The sequence below is a fragment of the Ascaphus truei genome, chromosome 1 (genome assembly GCF_040206685.1).
Source record: "Ascaphus truei isolate aAscTru1 chromosome 1, aAscTru1.hap1, whole genome shotgun sequence".
NCBI lineage: Eukaryota > Metazoa > Chordata > Amphibia > Anura > Ascaphidae > Ascaphus > Ascaphus truei.
The window spans coordinates 373,132,666-373,153,009 of NC_134483.1; the positions used below are offsets into that span (position 1 = coordinate 373,132,666).

A 20,344-nucleotide genomic window follows, 5' to 3' on the forward strand; every position below is an offset into this window, starting at 1 on the left:
AACAAGTAGAAAAAACAGAGAATAGGTAACAGAGCGTTCATGAACTTACATCATGGTTACACAGCTGGCTGGCTAGCTGCTTCCGCTCCTGTGCATAGTATGCTGCCTGCTGATAGTAGAAACCAGGATTTTGGGTTTGAATGGCTGTCAGTCCCAACTTTATAGCTTCATCGAACAGATCTCCAAAAGCCTGGAACCTTTGGAGAAAATGATAAGTCAGCTTCCAAGTACCATGCGCACATACACTTTATAGGATAATATACATTGCTCAAGTTTTTCCCAAGAAGGGAAAGAAACTACTGTATATTTAACATAACCCTGATGAAGCTCCACCGAAACGATGGATTTTTGCTTTCAATAAGTTTTGATCACTCGCCTGTGATGTGCTGCCACTTCTTCTTCTCTGATACATGGTTTTGGGTCAAGTATATTGATTTACATGATTTCTATTAAGCGTGTACTCATCTTTATGTACGTTAGTTTTGTTTCTTTAGGTGTGCCTGCTGTATTTGAATATGTGTAACCTCTCCCCTCCCCCCACGCCTGTGAAGTTACCAGTGTGTTACCAGGGGCTAATATGAAGTGGGAGATGTTAGACTCTATCCTGTGGTGACACCAGGGTACTGTGTCATAGGAGTTATAAAGTAAAGGGGAACTGTTCTGCACGGTTAGGTTCCAGAAAGAGAGGAGAGTAGGAGCCTCAGGGAATAAAGGCAAGAAAAGCTTTCGCCTAGTAAAGGAGAGATTAGCCGCCCCCCCCCCCCACACCCCCCGTTGTATTTAAATTAGGGACAGTGCCTTAACAGTTAGGATCCCTACCGCCATGGACAGAAGATATATGCAGATCCCAGAGAGGGAATGCAGACATGTTACAGAAAGCTGCGTAGATAGGGCTCTGGGATGTCAGGGGATCAGCCCCGCAAGTGGATCCCCATACACAGAATTTACAGACCCAGAAAAAGTGGTCGTTGCCGGTAGGGAAAGGATGGCAATACCAACCTTCCCAGAACAGGATCTCAGAAGGGTCCCGAGATAAAAGGATCACATGGACAGAGCTAAACAAGCATAACAAGGGGGGCCTAGTCCAATACAGGTAGTCCTGTCAGTAACAAGTGCATGCACCTCCCAGGAGTGTTAAGAAGAGGGCACCCAAGGAAGAACGTACTAAGAGTCTGGCAGTATGCATAAAACAAGGTACAACCATGTCAATCTTATTGTAAATATGAATGCAGTATTCCCATGCCTGGGAACATGAATAAAAGATTGAAGTTGTACTAATAAAACGCCTGGCGCCCATCTTTTCCACCGTGATAAACCATTAAAATGTATTAGACAGTGTGTCTGTACTTTTGTTCTTGCGCACCTCAGGATGTTCATTTAAATTTTGGCGTCTTTTTTTTAAATTTTAGAACAAAAATGTATTTACTAGAGTGGCTGTTTCCTATGTTATTTGTATTGTATGCATTAGTTGCATTTAGCAGCACACGTACCGGAGGGGGAGGGAGAGGGGAAGGGAGATATTGACGACGTTGAGACATTAGGGGGTCTGACGTAAACAGCAATAGGGTCTAAAAAGCCATTTTATTTTAATACTTTTGTCCGCCATTTTGTCTTGTCTTTGTAAGTCGTGTGTGTCATTTTTCTATGTGAAGAAATGTCTGTGTGAACAAACGTGTGAACCAGGGAATGGAATGTTTTCGTTCCTAGCTGATGTTTTTTGTTGCTCTTTTCTCGTCCAACCAGCTACAAATGGAAGTGTAAACAGGCCAGAAAATAATGAGAAGCCTCGTTAGCGGTCTAAGGTAAGTTCAGATTCTTACAGTGGAACTTTTTCTCATACTTATGTCAGGTGACAGAATAGAAAACATCACAGTTAAGCCCATAATGATTTTTAGCTTACGTACATTTATTCAATTTGTTATGTATTACAAGCTTACATCAGTTTTAGTATTGTTATGTATTGCAAAATGATGTAATATTTAGTGACGCGCAAGCCCCCCCCATAAAGGGAGGGAGCTTAAGTTTTTAGGGTATAAATGTATTTCATACCGTATTATCTGCGGGAGAGCTTTTGTTTTGAAGCTGTCTCCGCTGTGCACACTGAATAAACTCATTTGATAACAATGTTTTGTTTAACATTTTTACAGCTTTCACAATATACATACATATATTATGAAATGGAGGGATGCAACTGCAACATTTTGGTTTTCCTTTTCAGGGCACCTAAAAACGAAGAACAGGTAGCTGAAAATGAATAGTTAAAATACTCCATTAACACGTACTGTTTAGACATCCAGGCCACATGCTCAAAGGACAACTCGGCACTTCCTATTTTCTTCTTACATAAATCAATGTGCTTTCTGAACTGTGCAATGGCATCTAATGGGGTGTTGTGCTGGAAACAGAGGCGGCAGATCTACAGAACAGAAAGAAAACCACATGGCACATATACCAGGGATTCAGTTCAGCAGAAAAGCAGACATGCATTGTACATCTACATGTAGATTTCTTCCTATACTGTTTTTTTTATGACTTTCAATGTGATATGAAGTCAGTGGATTCATTTTGATTTATTCTTCACAAACTCACATTATCCCCCCTCAGCTTATTGTGTCTTTATCCCACATCTGTCCTCACTAGCACATCTCATTGAACGAACTACTCCTCTCACCTTTAGGACACGTTACCAATTTAGATTGCAGAGGACATTTTTATTTGAGAATAAACACGGCTCCTGAAAATTGTCAATCTGAAACCACAACTAAAAAAAAACTATTTATGGGAGAAGGAGAGGCTCAGTGAGTAAAAGACACTGACTGGCACTGAGAGTTTGAGGGGAGTCTGGTTCAATTCCCGGTGTCAGCTCCTTGTGACCTTGGGCAAGTCACTTTATCTCCCTGTGCCTCGGGCACCAAAAATACATAGATTGTAAACTCCACGGGGCAGGGACCTGTGCCTGCAAAATGTCTCTGTAAAGCGCTATGTATAACTAGCAGCGCTATACAAAAACATGCTATTATTAATAAGTGATTAGTGGGTGACCAGGATTAACCAAATTAAATTATTCACAGTCCGACTCGGGTCATGGGACGATTGTACCAAGTGGTGCTATGGCAGAAAACACCTACCAGCAGCAGACACATTGTAACCCATTTAACCGAATGGGCTGTACAACATTTTCAGGTGACTGCTGTTGCAGAGCAATGCTTAGTTAATCTTGAAGCCTACAGATGTCCCACCACCCGAATAGGACTAAATAATCCAGTCTTTAGAAAGCCCAAATCGTCATTGTAATTTCATGGATAGTCGTTGCTATTGGCTGGGTTGATGAGCCCCAGTAAATTACTGGGTTAGCAAATTGATTATTCGCCAACGCAATAGTCGGCGCATTTTCACTTCCCTGCAAATACACAAGGACCATAGCGCAAATGTACCTTCTGCCTGTAGTGAAGCATTGTCCTCTACCAAGATGGCCGACAAAGCAGGACATGTTCTCCTCTACAAAGACGGCTGACTAAGTTAGCCTCTTCTAAGAACTGGCGATTGTCTGCACCTGGTCTAGCCCTATAAAAGATCACCCGTGTGATCAGTCAATTGCCCAAAGTATCTCAGTACTGGGTATGCGACTTGTATCCTGACCCTTTCTTCGGACTGCTGCCTGCCCACGACCTTGGAATCGGATCAGACTATTCTTCCTCGTCTAGGTCAAGGGTCGGTACTATACTCCCCATCTCTCCAGCAGTTAGCAACGTTACAGAAATATACCAGTGCTTTTATCCAGCCATAGTGCTACTTACCATGCGATAAGATAAGTTAAAGTGCCGTTACAGTACATAAAATGTTATAATGTGATGCAAAGAAGCTATGGGCTACATAAATCAAGACTAGTGTGTATTCTGCCCCCTTTCTTTTTGAATATCTTTTGCAAACTATAAAGACATATTTTGATGGATTTGATCCACTTAATTGACGAGATTAGAGAACTGTCCTCACCTTGTAGTTTATAAAGCCAGCCATGGTTTTTATCTCCAGCATGTTTGTTTCGTGAGCTCTCAGTTCATGCACCAGGTTATACGCCGTCCTGTAATTCCTAAACAGAACAGGGAAATGAAAGAAGAAACCAAAAATAAATTAACAGTATAAAACAAAAAAATGTATATAATTCTTGGCAACTATCAATGCCTTAAACAGCAAATGTCTTTTTTGCCCAGTTTCCATTTTAAAACACTGAGTTTCTCTAACACTTTGTGAGCAGTCTTCGGAAAGTAGGCAATTCAGGCACATACACAAGGTGAGGTGAGGTGAGGTGAAAAAATATGTATTAGAATATAATTATTCCTAAATGATACTAATCATAATAATCAACATTAATAGGTTTTGGTAACCAACAATTTAGTTCCAAAAGGGCTTCCTGTGGTTCCCATGGAGCTCAAACATTAGTTTACTAGTTTCCACGTGCCTGGATTTTCTCCTATAGCTTACCAATGTTTTAGTGGTCTCCTGCTCACCCTTATTTTATTTTTTTTAGGAACTGGGATTCACTCATTTATTAATCTGACGCCCTGTACGACATGATCCTTTTTACATGGTCAGGGTGTCATGGCAAAGTGGCTGAAATTACTTTTATTATTGAAAACATATAAAAATGTCATGTTGCTTCATCAAAACTACACCCGGTAAAACCAATGTTCGGGATCATTCACACATCCAGGCCAGATTCCCATTGGAGTGGATCCCAGCAGTAATCCATTCCGTCATATAATACAAACACAAACCAGTGCACAGAGCCCTCATTGGTATACTCTGAATTCAAGAATTCAAAGTCCATGGTAGACATATAGAACAATCATTCCCCGAGAGCAAGAGACAGAGACCTCTAATTACAAGAGAACGTGTATCCAATGCTACGACTCTACGAACTTCTGTCCTATACACTCCTATTAATTTAGTAAACACACAGGATTATGGCAAAAAGTAAAATCAACAACTCAGAACCCCGCGGGGGATATTTATTAAGTTATAAATATGGGAATTTTGGCCGTTAAATGAAGGTCAGTTGAAATATGCGTCTCTTGCAGACCGACGCAAAGAACTGCCTGCTGAGCTCATTCCCTTCAATGGCTTCAGCCGCCGCTATATCACAAGCATGATTAAGTGAATACGGTAGTTATTGTCAATGTATAAAAATACGCTGATGCAAATTGTATCTCAGCTGATAAACATCCATAAAATATAGGAGTGTAAGCCCTCAGAAGCAGGGCCCTCATTACCTTCTGATCTGGTTGTGCTCGTCTGTCCTTACTTGTACGTCATTCAGTTTATCTCATTTATAATCACCCTGATTGTACCGCGCTGCGGAATATGCTGGTACTTCACAAATAAATTATATTATTATGTATAGATACACTGACGCAAATTGAATCTCAGCTGATAAACTTCCATAAAATATGTGAAACCGGTCACACACACATGTTAAGCACTTAACACAATATTGGGTGGTATAGCTTTAGTGAGTCGGCTTTATAGCACGCCCTTATATACGCATGACCCATAGTCCCACCAGAGGAAGAAGCAGTGAGGCGCTTACTTCAAGGCGTTCTGTGTGTCCTGTTTCAGCTCACTGAGAAACGCGATCTTGAACTGATGCCTTACAAACAGCAGCTGTAACAGAGCACATTATCTGACTGGATATTGTGAAAGCCAAGACAGCGGTCACTCACACAATAAACACATTCGGAAAACAAAATACATGAATGTCATGTAACAGTAATACATGCAAACCATCTTTAATTATCCCAGCAGCAAATGCTGTGTTACACGAATCTACTACAATAAGATGTCCCAAGTATGTGATCAGGCTAATATATATGTAAATATTTAAATATAATGCAACATTAATTTACCTGGCAGTTGTTCCAGAATATAAATATGCCCTATGTAATCATTTACATGTTGGAGCCGTATAGTAATGACCATTATACACAACATTATTTACCTGGTGAGTTGTTTTATAAAACAAACATTACACATGCATTTGACATTACCTGGTGGGGTGGTATTACAATAGAAATATTACACATTAGTGTGACATTACCTGGTGGGGTGGTATTACAATAGAAATATTACACATTAGTGTGACATTACCTGGTGGGGTGGTATTACAATAGAAATATTACACATGCATTTGACATTACCTGGTGGGGTGGTATTACAATAGAAATATTACACATCAGTGTGACATTACCTGGTGGGGTGGTATTACAATAGAAATATTACACATTAGTGTGACATTACCTGGTGGGGTGGTATTACAATAGAAATATTACACATTAGTGTGACATTACCTGGTGGGATGGTATTACAATAGAAATATTACACATTAGTGTGACATTACCTGGTGGGGTGGTATTACAATAGAAATATTACACATTAGTGTGACATTACCTGGTGGGATGGTATTACAATAGAAATATTACACATTAGTGTGACATTACCTGGTGGGGTGGTATTACAATAGAAATATTACACATTAGTGTGGCATTACCTGGTGGGTGGTATTACAATAGAAATATTACACATTAGTGTGACATTACCTGGTGCGTGGTTTTGTTCAGGAATTCTTTGTGTGACTTCACTCTTCGGACATCTGTATAGTAATAGGTCTGTGCGTGTTCATAAAACGCATTCTCCAACCTAAAATAACAACATGTTAAGAGTATAGCGCATACAGCACATACATATCCAATATAAAACATAATAATACATTGTCATGGTGGAGCCAAACATGTGTTTGGTAATCCCACTTGCACATCGCGATGTTACTTCACATGCTTTTTGTAATTATATACTAATGGTGCAAATTGGGGTGAATTCCAACAGATCACATGAAAGTGAGGTCAACTGCCCCCATTTTATTCCACAAAATAAAATATCAAAATCTACTGATATTAGTTTTAAGAATGAATTCCTACCGAATGATGTCGAGTTTCTGACCCTTATTCAGTAGGTTGTGAGACCACTTCCCTGTGCTGGAGAAGATTTTGGTTCCACTCATGAATGGTGCCGATATTTTCTACAGCTTTCAGAAGTGGCTTCACAGCATATTGGGAGAGAAAAAAAAGCGCCATTGTTCGCCATTTCCTCTCCCAGAACCCCCTGCTTGTTTTACTTTTCATGTGTATTGGCTATCCGCAAGAGACGATTCTCAGAACCAGCAGGATGCTAGGAGGACTTCTTTAAGTCATTAAAGTTACCCTTTTTTTGTTTTGCACTCTATTGAACCGCTTTATTTTTGCAGTGCTCGACTATTGCTTTTTGATGTATTGGCTATGCCTCTTAACCAAGTTTAGGAGGAGCCTGGGGGAACATGGGAGGATGCAAGCAAAAAGGACTGCACCTCTGAGCATGGCACTGAAAAGGTAACAGAACATCAGACAGTTTCACTACCAAGTGCAGACACTCATGTGAGCAATCACGGCTCAGAGTTTGCATGATCAGAAGTGCTTGTACTGGTGTTGAATCTAGCTGAATGTCTGATACATTTCCCCTTGAATATACAGTAGGTCAGGAGTATATCTACAGGTCTCCTTTGGCTTATTCTTCAGTTTCTGTCTTTCCTGTACCCTATAGTGTGCAGATATTCTGTTGCTTTTTAACCTAATGTACCCATTTACGGTGTTTGGCTTGTTTCCGCAATGTAACCAAGATCTTGAACAGTTATTGCAGTATTCTGCGAAAGGTATATAAATGTATGCGACAACTTTTTATAAATGTTTTACCACGTACAATTCGTCAAAGACCCGACTTATTGAATGTTATTGTTTAATATACATGAGCGAAAATCATAGGCACTCACAAGAGGAGCCTGAAAACATAGCCTAAAACGGTAACAGCAGTGGGATGTGCTGCAAACAATTGTGTGCATTTGCAAATCTACCGACCTAATTATGTAGCCCACAAGATGGTCCGTATGTGGCAGGACAAACAAAGATTTCCCAGAGAGGTCACAGGCATTACACAGGGCGGCAGCTCTTTCTGAAGCCATCACATCTTCACCTGGGTACCAATAAAAGAAAAGATACAATTGGTGCTTATTTGTTTTCTTTCATCTAAATCCCCCGTTCCCCCCAAATATCTGCTACACATTTAAAATGCGTCCCCCAATGCATCCCATTTAAGGTAACAATCGCAGTCCAACATTTCCCACTGCCGAGCGCTATACATATGGAAGTGCTCTTACTCCGTCGTCACATGCACAGTATATGTTGGGAAACAGGATTGTAATAAATATGGAAAGAAGCAGCAAACCAAACTGAAAAGTCGGTGCTCTGTTTTATTATAACGTTTTGATCCATGAACATGGGACCTCTCTAAGGGTTAACCTTATTTTTATGTATTTATTGTGATGTCCTTTCTGACAAACCAGCAGTAATGTGTGCACCATTTTTTTTTATACTTGTATTCAGTGGTGGGCGATTGGCATTGCATTTTGGGTAACCAGGGTTGCACCATCAACCAATATGTATTATTCAGATTTGCAAAACTGGTCTTTATCTTCAGTGCAGTAGAATTAAAAAAATATGCATTTCTTTCAGTACCTGGTGGTAAGGGTGTCTTCTTCTGAATTAAAACCACAGCGACCTTTGTGTTTCTCCCCTGCAAGCTCTGCCTGCAAAATAAATACATACAACCAACGTGACATGTCTATCTACTCCAGTGTCATCGAACAACCAATAGGATGCAACCTGCACGGCTTGTATTAGTAGTGGACTGGTTGAAGCTTCAGTGTATCCTGTCCATTAAAGATTCATAAGGTCTACAAAAGGACTTCTCTGTAAATGGCACAAGACATCACAGCCAGACGTTATAGGATAAGAATGGATGCCAAAAGATCAATCCATTTAGTAAGCGCCTCAGTATATCTCCGATTCATTGTACTTCCAAGGGTTTCTCAGTGCAGCTGGGGGTCATTCTGTTCAACGCTCCTGCGTCATCATCCACTAAAAGGGATGTTTTATCTACAGCAGTTAAAGGAACTATATCTGCTTGCAACAAAAATAAATTAATAAATTTGATAAACAGGTGAGTTTTTTTTTTCCGTCAAATAAGTTTCTAAATCTACACTTTACACTCAGAACATATACAATCCCAACAAAAGGAGTAACACTTTCCTATAGTTAGATGTCAATCATCATCATCATCCAGTATTACCATTAGGAGGAACTTGTAGACCAGAGATGCTCAGACTCTTCCACGTCGCTATTTATCATAATTTCTGGAGGCCTGACATACTTACTGCAGAATGAGAATGTGTGTGTAACATAGAAGTAAAAAATAATCTACCTGTATCTAAAAAGCAGCCTTCAAAACTTCTATCGCTGGGAGCATATTAAAAGACAAGGATGTCAGGGGACAGCTGTTTTAAGGGAATTTTGGTTCCAGGAACCACAGAATAGTTGCTGTAGAAGACTATGACTTAATTGCTAAGGGCCCTTCCTATTCCAATACCTGGTTGTGTTTATGAATCTAAGCAGCGCGCTATTGCAACTAAAATATTAACCATCTGTGACTGAGAACCAAGGTCCAATCAGAACGCTTCTATTGAAACCAAGTGTAGGTTTAGACAAACGCCAAAATGAGTTCCTCCATTTCCAAAAAGAAAATGTTCCTTTCCCAAAAGAAGCTTAACCTCAATTTAGATTCATATCTTTTTTTGTTCCCCACAAATGTAATTGTTACAGAAAATAACCCCGTTTTTGTCGATATCTTCACCTGACAATTTCCACTCTGGTGGCACATTCTGACTGCTTCTCCTTCCACTGACCCTCGTCCCAGTCCAGCTCGTAAAACACCACGACCAGGGCAGGCACCAGATTTAGATGCTTGTTCATCCAACCTGTCTTCAGGATGCCTTTTGGGATGTACCACTCATAGGATGTCCTCTGCAAGTTAAGGTCACATAAAGAGAAGAAGGACTTTAAAAACAGTACATGTCCACTGTTCATGGATGTCCCATTCTGGGACATGAAGAGGGTGAGGAGACGACTACCAGGAATCCTATACATGAGACACACTCATCAGGAAATTACACCGATAAGATCAGGGTAACTCCAGCCACCGTGTCCACCCTTAATGCCCTGTAGGGTATTTGATTCAGGAGGCAAGTAATGTGTAGCTCCTACTTGTTATTTAAATAATATTTATCAACATAAACCATACAGAGTTGTTAATACACTACAAAAACAGTATACATAAGACTATGACAAACGTCTGTGTATGGATATATGTACGTAAAATAGATAGGATATTATAAATGATGAATACAGGAATAGTTCAGGAGGAAAGTGAACCAGAAAAAGAAGGTAAATTAAAAAGAAAAATGGGGAGGGTATGTGTGCTAATAATATGCATTATGTATTGAATCCCGTGGCTTCACTATTGTAGTCATTTAAAAAAAAAAAAAAGGGCCTCCCAGATATCTTCTAATAAACTGGTTTTAATGTCTCTTGAAATTAATTTTTTGAAGACTAACAAAATGAGAAAGGATTTTTACAGATGTATAACAGGAGCACCAAACGATCGCCGGCTTAGGGAAGAATGTAGAATTATACATTGTCACGTGCTTTACATATACAAATAAGAACAAAAAGTTGGAAAGTAGTATTGCTGCTTTAACGGATACAAGAAAAATAACAATATCTAAAAACATTACATTTTAGTAGGGCAGTCATGTTCTTTCAGTTAATCCAACAGTCTGGGAATGGTGCCAGATTTCCAATTTAGTTATTATACTATATATCTACTATATATCAAAGAGCACAGCAATTTTTCATTTGGTCCTCTCCTCCCCTAAAGAAGCGCGAGTCATCACGTGAAACGTACGTCGGGTCTGAGCCTCATCAGCAAGACCGGTTGTATGGCGCTTTTTACCTACACACTAGCGCTACCACTCAATCTCTAAAAACACTAACACCTCCTCACAAGTTCTGTGTCACTACCACCACTTCCAGTGCTGGATTAAGAGGCCGTGTAAAAAACAGTTTATAGTACACAGCAGCTTACTCCGAACTGAGCATATATATGCATGTGCATTGTAATAGAACTTTGTGTTGGGTATTTGTTTGAACAGCTTAGGTGCTGTTTGAGATTTATGTACTGTGGTTTCAGAATTACCTTTATTTCATTTGTAGTGGCATCTGACAACCGTGTCTTTACAGTGTTGATGTGTGGCTTAGGGGCACTTAACCCCTGTATATGTTATTATACTACAAAGAGCACAGCAATTTTTCAATGGCTAGAAACATACTTTAAACCCCTAAATATAGGGGTGTTTTTCTTTGTGTGTGCAGTATACACACGGATGTGCTCTATTTGTCTACACAGTGTGTATCTATTGAGAGAGCTAAAAATATATACTAGTGAATAGGCAACAACCACACACTAACACACTACAGGCATACCCCGGTTTAAGGACACTCACTTTAAGTACACTCGCGAGTAAGTACATATCACCCAATAGGCAAATGGCAGCTCACGCATGCGCCTGTCAACACGTCTTGAACAGCAATACCGGCTCCCTATCTGTACCGAAGCTGTGCGCAAGCGGGGAGACTATAGAGCCTGTTACACATGCGTTATTTACATCAGTTATGCACGTATATAACGATTGCAGTACAGAACATGCATCGATAAGTGGAAAAAAGGTAGTGCTTCACTTTAAGTACATTTTCGCTTTACATACATGCTCCGGTCCCATTGCGTACGTTAATGTGGGGTATGCCTGTACATCACAGATTCTGCATAATTGTTAACATTTAACTGTTTTTTATGAGTGCATTGGAAGTTCTGCTACCACCCGGTAGCCTGAGCAATATACTCGGAGATTTAACTAATTCTTTACATCCTATATTATATACATAAGCTGGATGAGTGCATATACACGGGAATCTTTTGTGTCTCCCTAACTTGGGAAACATGTATGTGCTCTAAGTCCATATCCCGTTTGCACCTCTGTATCACTCCTTTTTATTTTATATGATTATTAGGTTGAGCGGTAGGACCCTTGTCTGTCTAGCTCTTCGTTTTTGCAAATTCCAGTATGGACAGGCCAACCTCTACAAAAAAAACCCAACAAAGTTGAGTCTATGAGAGGACATATTAATTAGCTGTGCCGTGATTGATTACAATACAGAAAGTTATTATTCACATTATAACAAAAAGTAATCTTAAATACTTTACCTTTGTTCTGCATTTCGGAAACTCATGGTCACCGGGGAGAACTTTAAAGGAGATGGGAACCCGGTCTGCTCGTCTATTGGCGCAGAAAGCGTCCCAAATGGCTCGGTGGACTGCATTATAAGTCACGTCCAAACCGGTGAGGGTCACAAAGGCCATAGGACGGCAGCATAGCTCCACAGGAAAATCCCACTGGGTAGGACTCATCTTCAGACCCGTGACACAAACCTACGAGACAAAAACACAAATACATTCAACTCTTGGCCATATTGTGTTGCTGTTCGCACAGGATTTGTGCTTTTGGTCTCCTCAGATCCTCGATATAAAATTGTAGGTGGCTATCAAACGGGTTTCAAGGCTTTCAAGAATGACTTGAAAAGTAGCCAAACTCCTAAAGTAAGAGCCGCACAATACAAGTGTGACGTGGATAACAGTTTATCAATCACCCTCGGTGCAATCGTTTGTAGGGAACAAGTAACCAACAATTGTTATTGTAATCATAGTACAGTAGATAACAAAAAAAAAAAAAGAAAGACAGAGTAAAGGGCAGTCTGCCTAGAACTGCATGAGCGTGTTTAATGTCATGTGAAAAGCATGAATTTAGAGAACCGCACCCCCATTAAAAGTCGGAATAAGTGCTTTTTTTTTTTCTTCTTCTTACTTTAAGGATGATGGTAGTTAGCTTTTTTTTTTTAGAAAGGTTTAGTAATGTGCCCAACTTAAAAGTGGCATCTTTTTAGCCCAGCCAGTCCCGACACAGCATGGCATCTCTGGATATAGCAAAACGAAACCCAGGGGAAGGGGGGAGGTCTTCTTTAAACTGCAGTAGTGCCCATTGGGGCAGCCTATTTCATTGTACCTCAGAATCTCTGGGACATAAGATCCTAAATTTAGCATAGGATGAACTTTATGCATGTATGTCTTTTTCCAATGTCTTTTTCCAACCTCATGTAACTATGTACAGATGAGAATCCCAAAATGGGAGGAAAAAAAAAGCAGTGCACAGAAGCAATAATTGTAAGGCTCAGCACAACAAAAATGAATTAAAAGCACTTTATTGAATTGGGTGACATTGAGAATGGTGGCAACAGTTACTGACGTGTTTCTCGCAACACAGCGTTTTGTAAAAGTGTATGCGCTCATACACTTTGAGAGCATTGTGTTGCGAGAAATACGTCAGTAACTGTTGCCACTATTCTCAATGTCACACAATTCAATAAAGTGCTTTTAATTCATTTTTGATGTGCAGAGCCTTACAATTATTGCTTCTGTGCACTGCTTTTTTTTCCCTCCCATTTTAGGATTTTCATCTAGACACCCACTTGCTGGAAGCACGCTACAAAGTCAAGACCTTACTTCTTCCAGTGAGTACTACCCATATGGGCTTACTCATTTCATTATATGTGATCTTGGATTAAGATGAACTGTTATCATTGCTCTAGGGGCATTAACCTATTAGGCTGCACTTATAATGCCGGCGACAGCAACGCGATGTCGTGTCAAAACAAATGCATTGTCGCCGTTGCTTATAGTGGACGCGACGGCGCTACTAAAAATCTGGTAGTCACTGGCATTTGATTTTGGAAGAGACGGTCTCCACATGTGACTGGCTATAAGCCAATCAGGGAGCTTCTCCGTCCGTCTGCCTTCCCCTTTGCTGACGTCACTGGCCTTGTAGCCAGCGACGTCTCCAAACAACGAATTACAACTATCGCAATGGCGACGGGTGGCGCCATCGGTTTGCGTCGCCGTCTGTATAAGCGCAGCCTTAGGCCTCGGCCAAGCTTCCCGCTGGCGTGCTGAGGCGCGCGCTGAGGCTCAGGGAAAGCGGGTGCTTTCCCTGGCCTTGCGGGTGCTTTCCCTGCGCGCCGTTAGGGGGCGGGCCAGTGACGTCACGGAGCTGGTTCGCCCTCATTGGGCGAACCGCTCACGTGACCGGCCCTGCGCTCCGGCAAGCGCTTGATTTTTTAAATTACCCAAGACCTACGCTTCCGCGCGCTTGCGGAAACATAGGCGAGCCCCTACTAAAGCCGCTCTCATTGCGGCTGTATTGGCTCACAGGTAAGTGCAAGCGCGCCTCAGCATAAGCGCTGACCATGGCCGAGGCCTTAATGGTGAAGAGAACCAGTCAGACCAGTCTTACAGACAGACTGACTATTATCCTTCATTTCCCCACTTACATCTGAGCTACAGACTGGTACACACACGAGCTATATGCTCGCTGCAAGATCATTCAAGACAAAACACTTCTAAAAGCATTATTTCTGTCTTAACTTAAATCAACTCAACATATTTCACCACTTACTCTATAAGAGCAGTCTTCAAACGTTTTATCTATTATCATATATAAATCAAGTAACGCTGTAACCAGAGTCGCCCCAAAGGGCCTTTGGTGGCAGCCAAAGCCGTTTGCAGATGTTACAGCTGCTCTGTTATTGGGCTTGAGGAAAGTATTTCTGATGTATGTTGAAACATTTCCATCTTCACACATTCGCTGCTCTCACAGCCCTACCGCCGCATAATCCCACTTACTTCTTCCCCAACACCATCAATTACCAAAACCGCTATCCGAAACACACCGGCCTTCTCACCCCCCTCTACCTTACATTTCCACTTACCCTTCCCTATAGAATGTAAGCTCCTTGGCGGCAGTGCCCTCCTTACCTACTGAAACAATATATATTCATGTTATCCCACCCTATTGTACTGCGCTGTGGAATATGTTGGTACATTATAAATAAATAATAAGGGCACTGCCATTAAGGTCAATAGGAGGAACCGTTCTAGGCGCACTATTGGTGCTTGATCTCTGATGACATAATATTCTTTAGATCTCTTGCGATGCAGTATCCATGTACCCCCGGCCAGTACTCAACGAGGTGCTACACTTCCTCTGCGCCCCGCAGGCTGACATTTACAATTCTGCAGGTCCTCTTTCCTTAGCGCGGGTACTTACTAGTCGCTGTGCGGTCGGGTTATACTTATGAGACAGCGCAAGAATTAGTGAAAACATTCTTCTAGATTACTGGCCACTGGAGCGTTGCATTTCCAGGGTACAGCATCACCAATTTCCCTATTAGAAATAGGCTTTGCTCTTAACGGTTCGTATGCGATATTTAATTGGAGAGCGTCAGAACTTGTTTCTTAATTGTAAAATCAGAATGATTTAACAAAATGTAAATACTGTGGTTTAGTCTGACAATTATAATCTACGGTCAGTATATTACATGATCCCATGAACAAGTTTCACAAGTTGCATTAAATTCCATCCCGAATATACCAATATAGTCCACTCCTAATTACTTTGTAAACATTTTTTTTAAACCAATATTTTCCTTACAAAAAGGTATTCAAAAACCACAAGAAGCATTACACCCCAAGCCAGTCATCCTTTAAATTCTCCTCTTAGAAGCACTTAGGCCTAATTTACTAAACAGTGATAAGTCATAGCTCACCTGAAGGCCTACTAAGGCTTAACAAAATGTATTGAACATGTTGGTGACCAATTTACACTCATAGTGCCACAGGCTGCATGTGTCCCATTATCAGTCATAAACCAAATACACCTTCAGGCACCTATTCAATAAGCTGTGAAGCTGCTTCCCAGCGCCGGGGAAGAGGTCATCCCCATTCAAAAGAATGTGAATAAAATCTTTTCCAGGGAAGCTGCTTTACAGCATATCGAAGAGGTTTAAGGAGCAGCTCAGTGAAGACACAGCCTTGTCATTGAGTTTGAATCAGGGAAGACTGGTTCAAATCACCTTGGGACTTTGGGCAAGGCACTTTATCTCTCTCTGCCTCAGGCACCAAAAACATAGATACAGTAGTAAGATTTGGGCAGGGACTGTGTCTGTAACAATCCTATGTGTTGCATACCGTGCACTATACTGTAACTGTGACGTGCTTGGAGTCTCATTGAGAGAAATGTGCTATATGAAAAAGTTATTGTTATAATGTAGATTCAAAACTAAAGGACACAAACCATTAATAACTCCAGAATTTCATTATAAAACAGGACTCTTTCATTTGGTGTAGCTCTCAGACTGCCTACTTCAGCTAATTTCACTGCTGTCACTCAAGCAACTAAATGCACTTTTTCACACACTCACTATAAAGTCAAAGTGAAAAAAATGCGGTACAGCTGTTGTAAAGGCTTAGACTATATTAAAGTAAAGCAATTTAAGTATTTTTAGGTACATATACATTCACACTGCGGTATATTTGTGGCCCTTCAATTTTAAATAATTTCTAATCCAGCCCTTTGGAAAATGTATTGATGAGCACTGGTATAAAACAACAGTACTAAAAGCCACAATAAACAGGCATTTTACAGGGTCTGCGTTCTGTTACATCCTTTCCCAGCATTACAGCCTGTATCTCAACCCCTTACTACATATAGCTGTCAAAGGGGCAGATTCACTAAGGTCGGTTACGGGATAACGAGCCTAATCAGGCACGTGTAGCAATGGACTGTAGTTAACACCATATACGGTACATTAACCTGCAACGGACCTTAGTGAACCTGCCCCAAAGTACCCAAATGAATGCATCTTAAAAGTAGCGCAGACTTTACTGCCGTCCATAAGACCAAGCTACAGTGACATAATATTAATGTCCCTATAGAAATATTGCACCCACTAAATAATCATCACGTAGAAACAAAAAAAAGTATTTCTAACGTGAGAAATAGCATCTGAATAAATATATATATATATACATACATACATATATATATATATATATATATATATATAAATTGAAAATATCACTTGTGAGCACATTCACGTCTAAGGCCTGTAATACAGTGAGCGCGTCAATTATAATTGCCTGTGTGAGGCCGACACTGGTATAGTTGAGACACGCATATGGGCGTAACTGGTGGCGCGGCATATCAGAGGAAATACAAGAAATGTGTATTTTCGCGCTGTTGCCGCGAGACGCTGTGAGCCAATCACAGTGCGGCCCAACGCAGTGATGTTAGGGCCACGCCTCCTAGCCCCGCACACCCTATAGACACTAAACGCGTGCAGCGCACCAGCGCGGACTATATTACAAGCCTAAGACAGGTCTGCAAACCTGCTTTTCACCATTATCGCCTATCATACTTCCACTGCCGCAAGGTATTCTGGGAAATGACATGCAAATGAGGACAGTGTCACCTTTTGCTTCAAATCCATTTTGACATGGACACCTGTAAGCTTATGCTTGCTGTATTGCCAAGCTTTTCAGCACAGCCTAGGTTAAGATGCATAGCCAGTAAAGCTACCCACAGACCGCTGTTTCAACCTTCTGGGTCTCATCAGTGTGAGGCTGGTTATACTGGTTTTGCAGCTTGGATAGGTATTCCCCACACATTAGGTAAGTTATGGTGGGTAAAAAAAATGACAAAAATGATACCGTTCTGTGGCTAACGAAATGCTTTTATTTGTGCGAGCTTTCGAGATACACTGATCTCTTCTTCCGGCGATGTTACAATGAATGAAGCAAGCAAAGGGAATACTTAAAAACAGTGTCTCTTGGAATGTTATCTGTGCTTGTCCTTCCCCCGGTGTGGATGAGATTTATGGCTAGAGGTGTTAAATGGTTCCTGAAAGAAAAAGTGATGTAAGAGTATGTGTGTGTATCTGTGTGAATATAAATGAATGGAGAGCCCACAGTGTATACAGTGCTTTACAAAAGGGGTGTGTGGAGTGGGAGTTAATAAAAATGGTGTGGGTAGGTGTGGAAATGTGGGTGATAGTGGCATAACTAAAAGTGTGTGTGGATACTATGTGGTCCCTATTGGTGTATAGGGATGGAAAAACAAGGAGTATTGGTATGTGTAAGAGGCAGCTGTGTGTGCATACATATAGCACAGTATGTACAGACATGGTCTTTAGCACTCATGGGAAGAGAATTCACTTGTGTCAGTAATGACTCATAAAATTTCGATCTCTGTTTAGGCCACCGTTAAGTGTCCCGAACAGTTGCATAAATTTGTATTCATGCAACCGTCTCTCTTTCGGTGTTTTAAGATTACCTTTGAGTATGGCAACCCTCAGATCGTTCATCTTATGGCCAGAGTCAGAGAAATGTTCGCCGACAGGACTGTCTCTTGTTCCGCGTGTGATGCTGTGGCGATGCAGGTTCATTCTCTTGTTTAGCCCCTGCCCCGTCTCACCTATGTAGTAGCAGCCTCCTGAGCATTTCATGCACATGATGAGGTACACGACATTGCTGGAGGAACAGGTATTTGTATTGTGTCCGCTGTGTAGAGCATTGCGCAGGTTTTGCATCTACACAGCGGACACAATACAAATACCACACAGGAATCGGGAATACAAAATAAGAGGAAGGTTCATCTGTTCCTCCAGCAATGTCGTGTACCTCATCATGTGCATGAAATGCCCAGGAGGCTGCTACTACATAGGTGAGACGGGGCAGGGGCTAAACAAGAGAATGAACCTGCATCGCCACAGCATCACACGCGGAATGACAGTCCTGTCGGCGAACATTTCTCTGACTCTGGCCATAAGATGAACGATCTGAGGGTTGCCATACTCAAAGGTAATCTTAAAACACAGAGAGACGGTTGCATGAATACAAATTTATGCAACTGTTCGTGACACTTAACGTGGCCTAAACAGAGATCGAAATTTTATGAGTCATTACTGACACAAGTGAACTCTCTTCCCATGAGCGCTAAAGACCATGTCGGTACATACTGTGCTATATGTATGCACACACAGCTCTCTCTTACACATACTCCTTGTTTTTCCATCCCTATACACCAATAGGGACCACATAGTATCCACACACACTTTTAGTTATGCCACTATCTCCCACATTTCCACACCTACCCACACCATTTTTATTAACTCCCACTCCACACACACCTTTTGTAAAGCACTGTATACACTGTGGGCTCTCCATTCATTTATATTCACACAGATACACACACACACACACTCTTACATCACTTTCTTTCAGGAACCATTTAACACCTCACGCCATAAATCTCATCCACACCGGGGGAAGGACAAGCACAGATAACATTCCAAGAGACACTGTTTTTAAGTATACCCCTTTGCTTGCTTCATTCATTGTAACATCGCCGGAAGAAGAGATCAGTGTATCTCGAAAGCTCGCACAAATAAAAGCATTTCGTTAGCCACAGAACGGTATCATCTATTTATTTTTTGATTATTGAAGCTCGGCTAACACGGTACTGATACCTCTACATGTATGTATGTATGTATATATATATATAATAGTGCTACAGAAGAAAATAGAATGTACCCACTCAATATTAACATTGCTTTATTTGTAACCCTTTCACTGCCAGTGGTTAGCTATGTGTTGCTGTTGCCTCGGTGCCAGGGAAAGGGTGAATAAGAGCACCATGGGTGGTGGTACATGACATGACTTAACCTCTCTGCCCCCTGAGTGAGTGTGCAGTGCATTTGTTGTCCCTGGGCTCCCATTACCTGGTGAGAGTCCGGATGCTAATAAATCAGGCACCTAGCTGGCAGACAAGTACTCCTTCGCTTGGACATACAAGATGCTCACTCCATGATCCCTGCCCCGGAGACACAACACTGCAACCGCGGGTGTCACATGCACACCGGAACACATCCCCAGCCCGGATCCTCCTGACCATCGTCCTCCTGTGTCACATACTAGGCTAGGAAGGATCAGCTGACCGCCCTCAGAATGTTACACCGGGGAAGCGCGGGCGGCCATTTTTCATGTGGGCAAGTTGCCCTTCAGACCTGAGTTTGGAGTAAAGATGAAGAAGTGTGAGATTTGGAGGAATTGCACGAACGTCAGACACATTATTATTATTATTTTCGTCGATTGTCTCTAGTTGTTGTAGTATTGTACTTGTTTTATTCTTTGCCTGTTGCACCCCAAACCCAGAGCTCTCACTTACTGACGGGTGAAAGTGAGGTAATGTGAGGGAAATCCAGCGCCCGGGAGAGAAACAAAGTACACACAGCGCGAGTTCTCCCTATATCACATCACACAGGGAACACTGAGGTAATTAGCCCCCGCATCCCGGCTCTGGCACTTCAGCGGCCAGAATAACTTTTTAGTCCCTTGCCCTCTTTAAAGATGGCGGTCGCGCGGC

The 20,344-nt window shown here is 41.4% G+C and overlaps 1 protein-coding gene across 2 annotated transcripts in view; it reads right to left on the reverse strand.

The window, feature by feature from the left end:
• The window catches only part of TRAPPC11 (trafficking protein particle complex subunit 11), a 53,811-nt gene that overhangs the window by 32,963 nt on the left and 504 nt on the right, over positions 1 to 20,344 (reverse strand). The window contains exons 1-11 of one of the 2 annotated variants that reach the window (XM_075610581.1): positions 20,147 to 20,325; positions 19,701 to 19,985; positions 12,238 to 12,462; positions 9,772 to 9,941; positions 8,598 to 8,668; positions 7,941 to 8,055; positions 6,594 to 6,693; positions 5,588 to 5,661; positions 3,994 to 4,090; positions 2,283 to 2,416; positions 50 to 197 (exon numbers count right to left, since the gene is read on the reverse strand). In XM_075610581.1, coding sequence (XP_075466696.1) covers positions 50 to 197; positions 2,283 to 2,416; positions 3,994 to 4,090; positions 5,588 to 5,661; positions 6,594 to 6,693; positions 7,941 to 8,055; positions 8,598 to 8,668; positions 9,772 to 9,941; positions 12,238 to 12,441 — 1,113 coding nt within the window. In that variant the 5' untranslated portion in view covers positions 12,442 to 12,462; positions 19,701 to 19,985; positions 20,147 to 20,325. Of the gene's footprint in view, positions 1 to 49; positions 198 to 2,282; positions 2,417 to 3,993; positions 4,091 to 5,587; positions 5,662 to 6,593; positions 6,694 to 7,940; positions 8,056 to 8,597; positions 8,669 to 9,771; positions 9,942 to 12,237; positions 12,463 to 19,700; positions 19,986 to 20,146; positions 20,326 to 20,344 lie in introns of those variants that run through there. The other variant, XM_075610590.1, reaches the window with a different exon arrangement.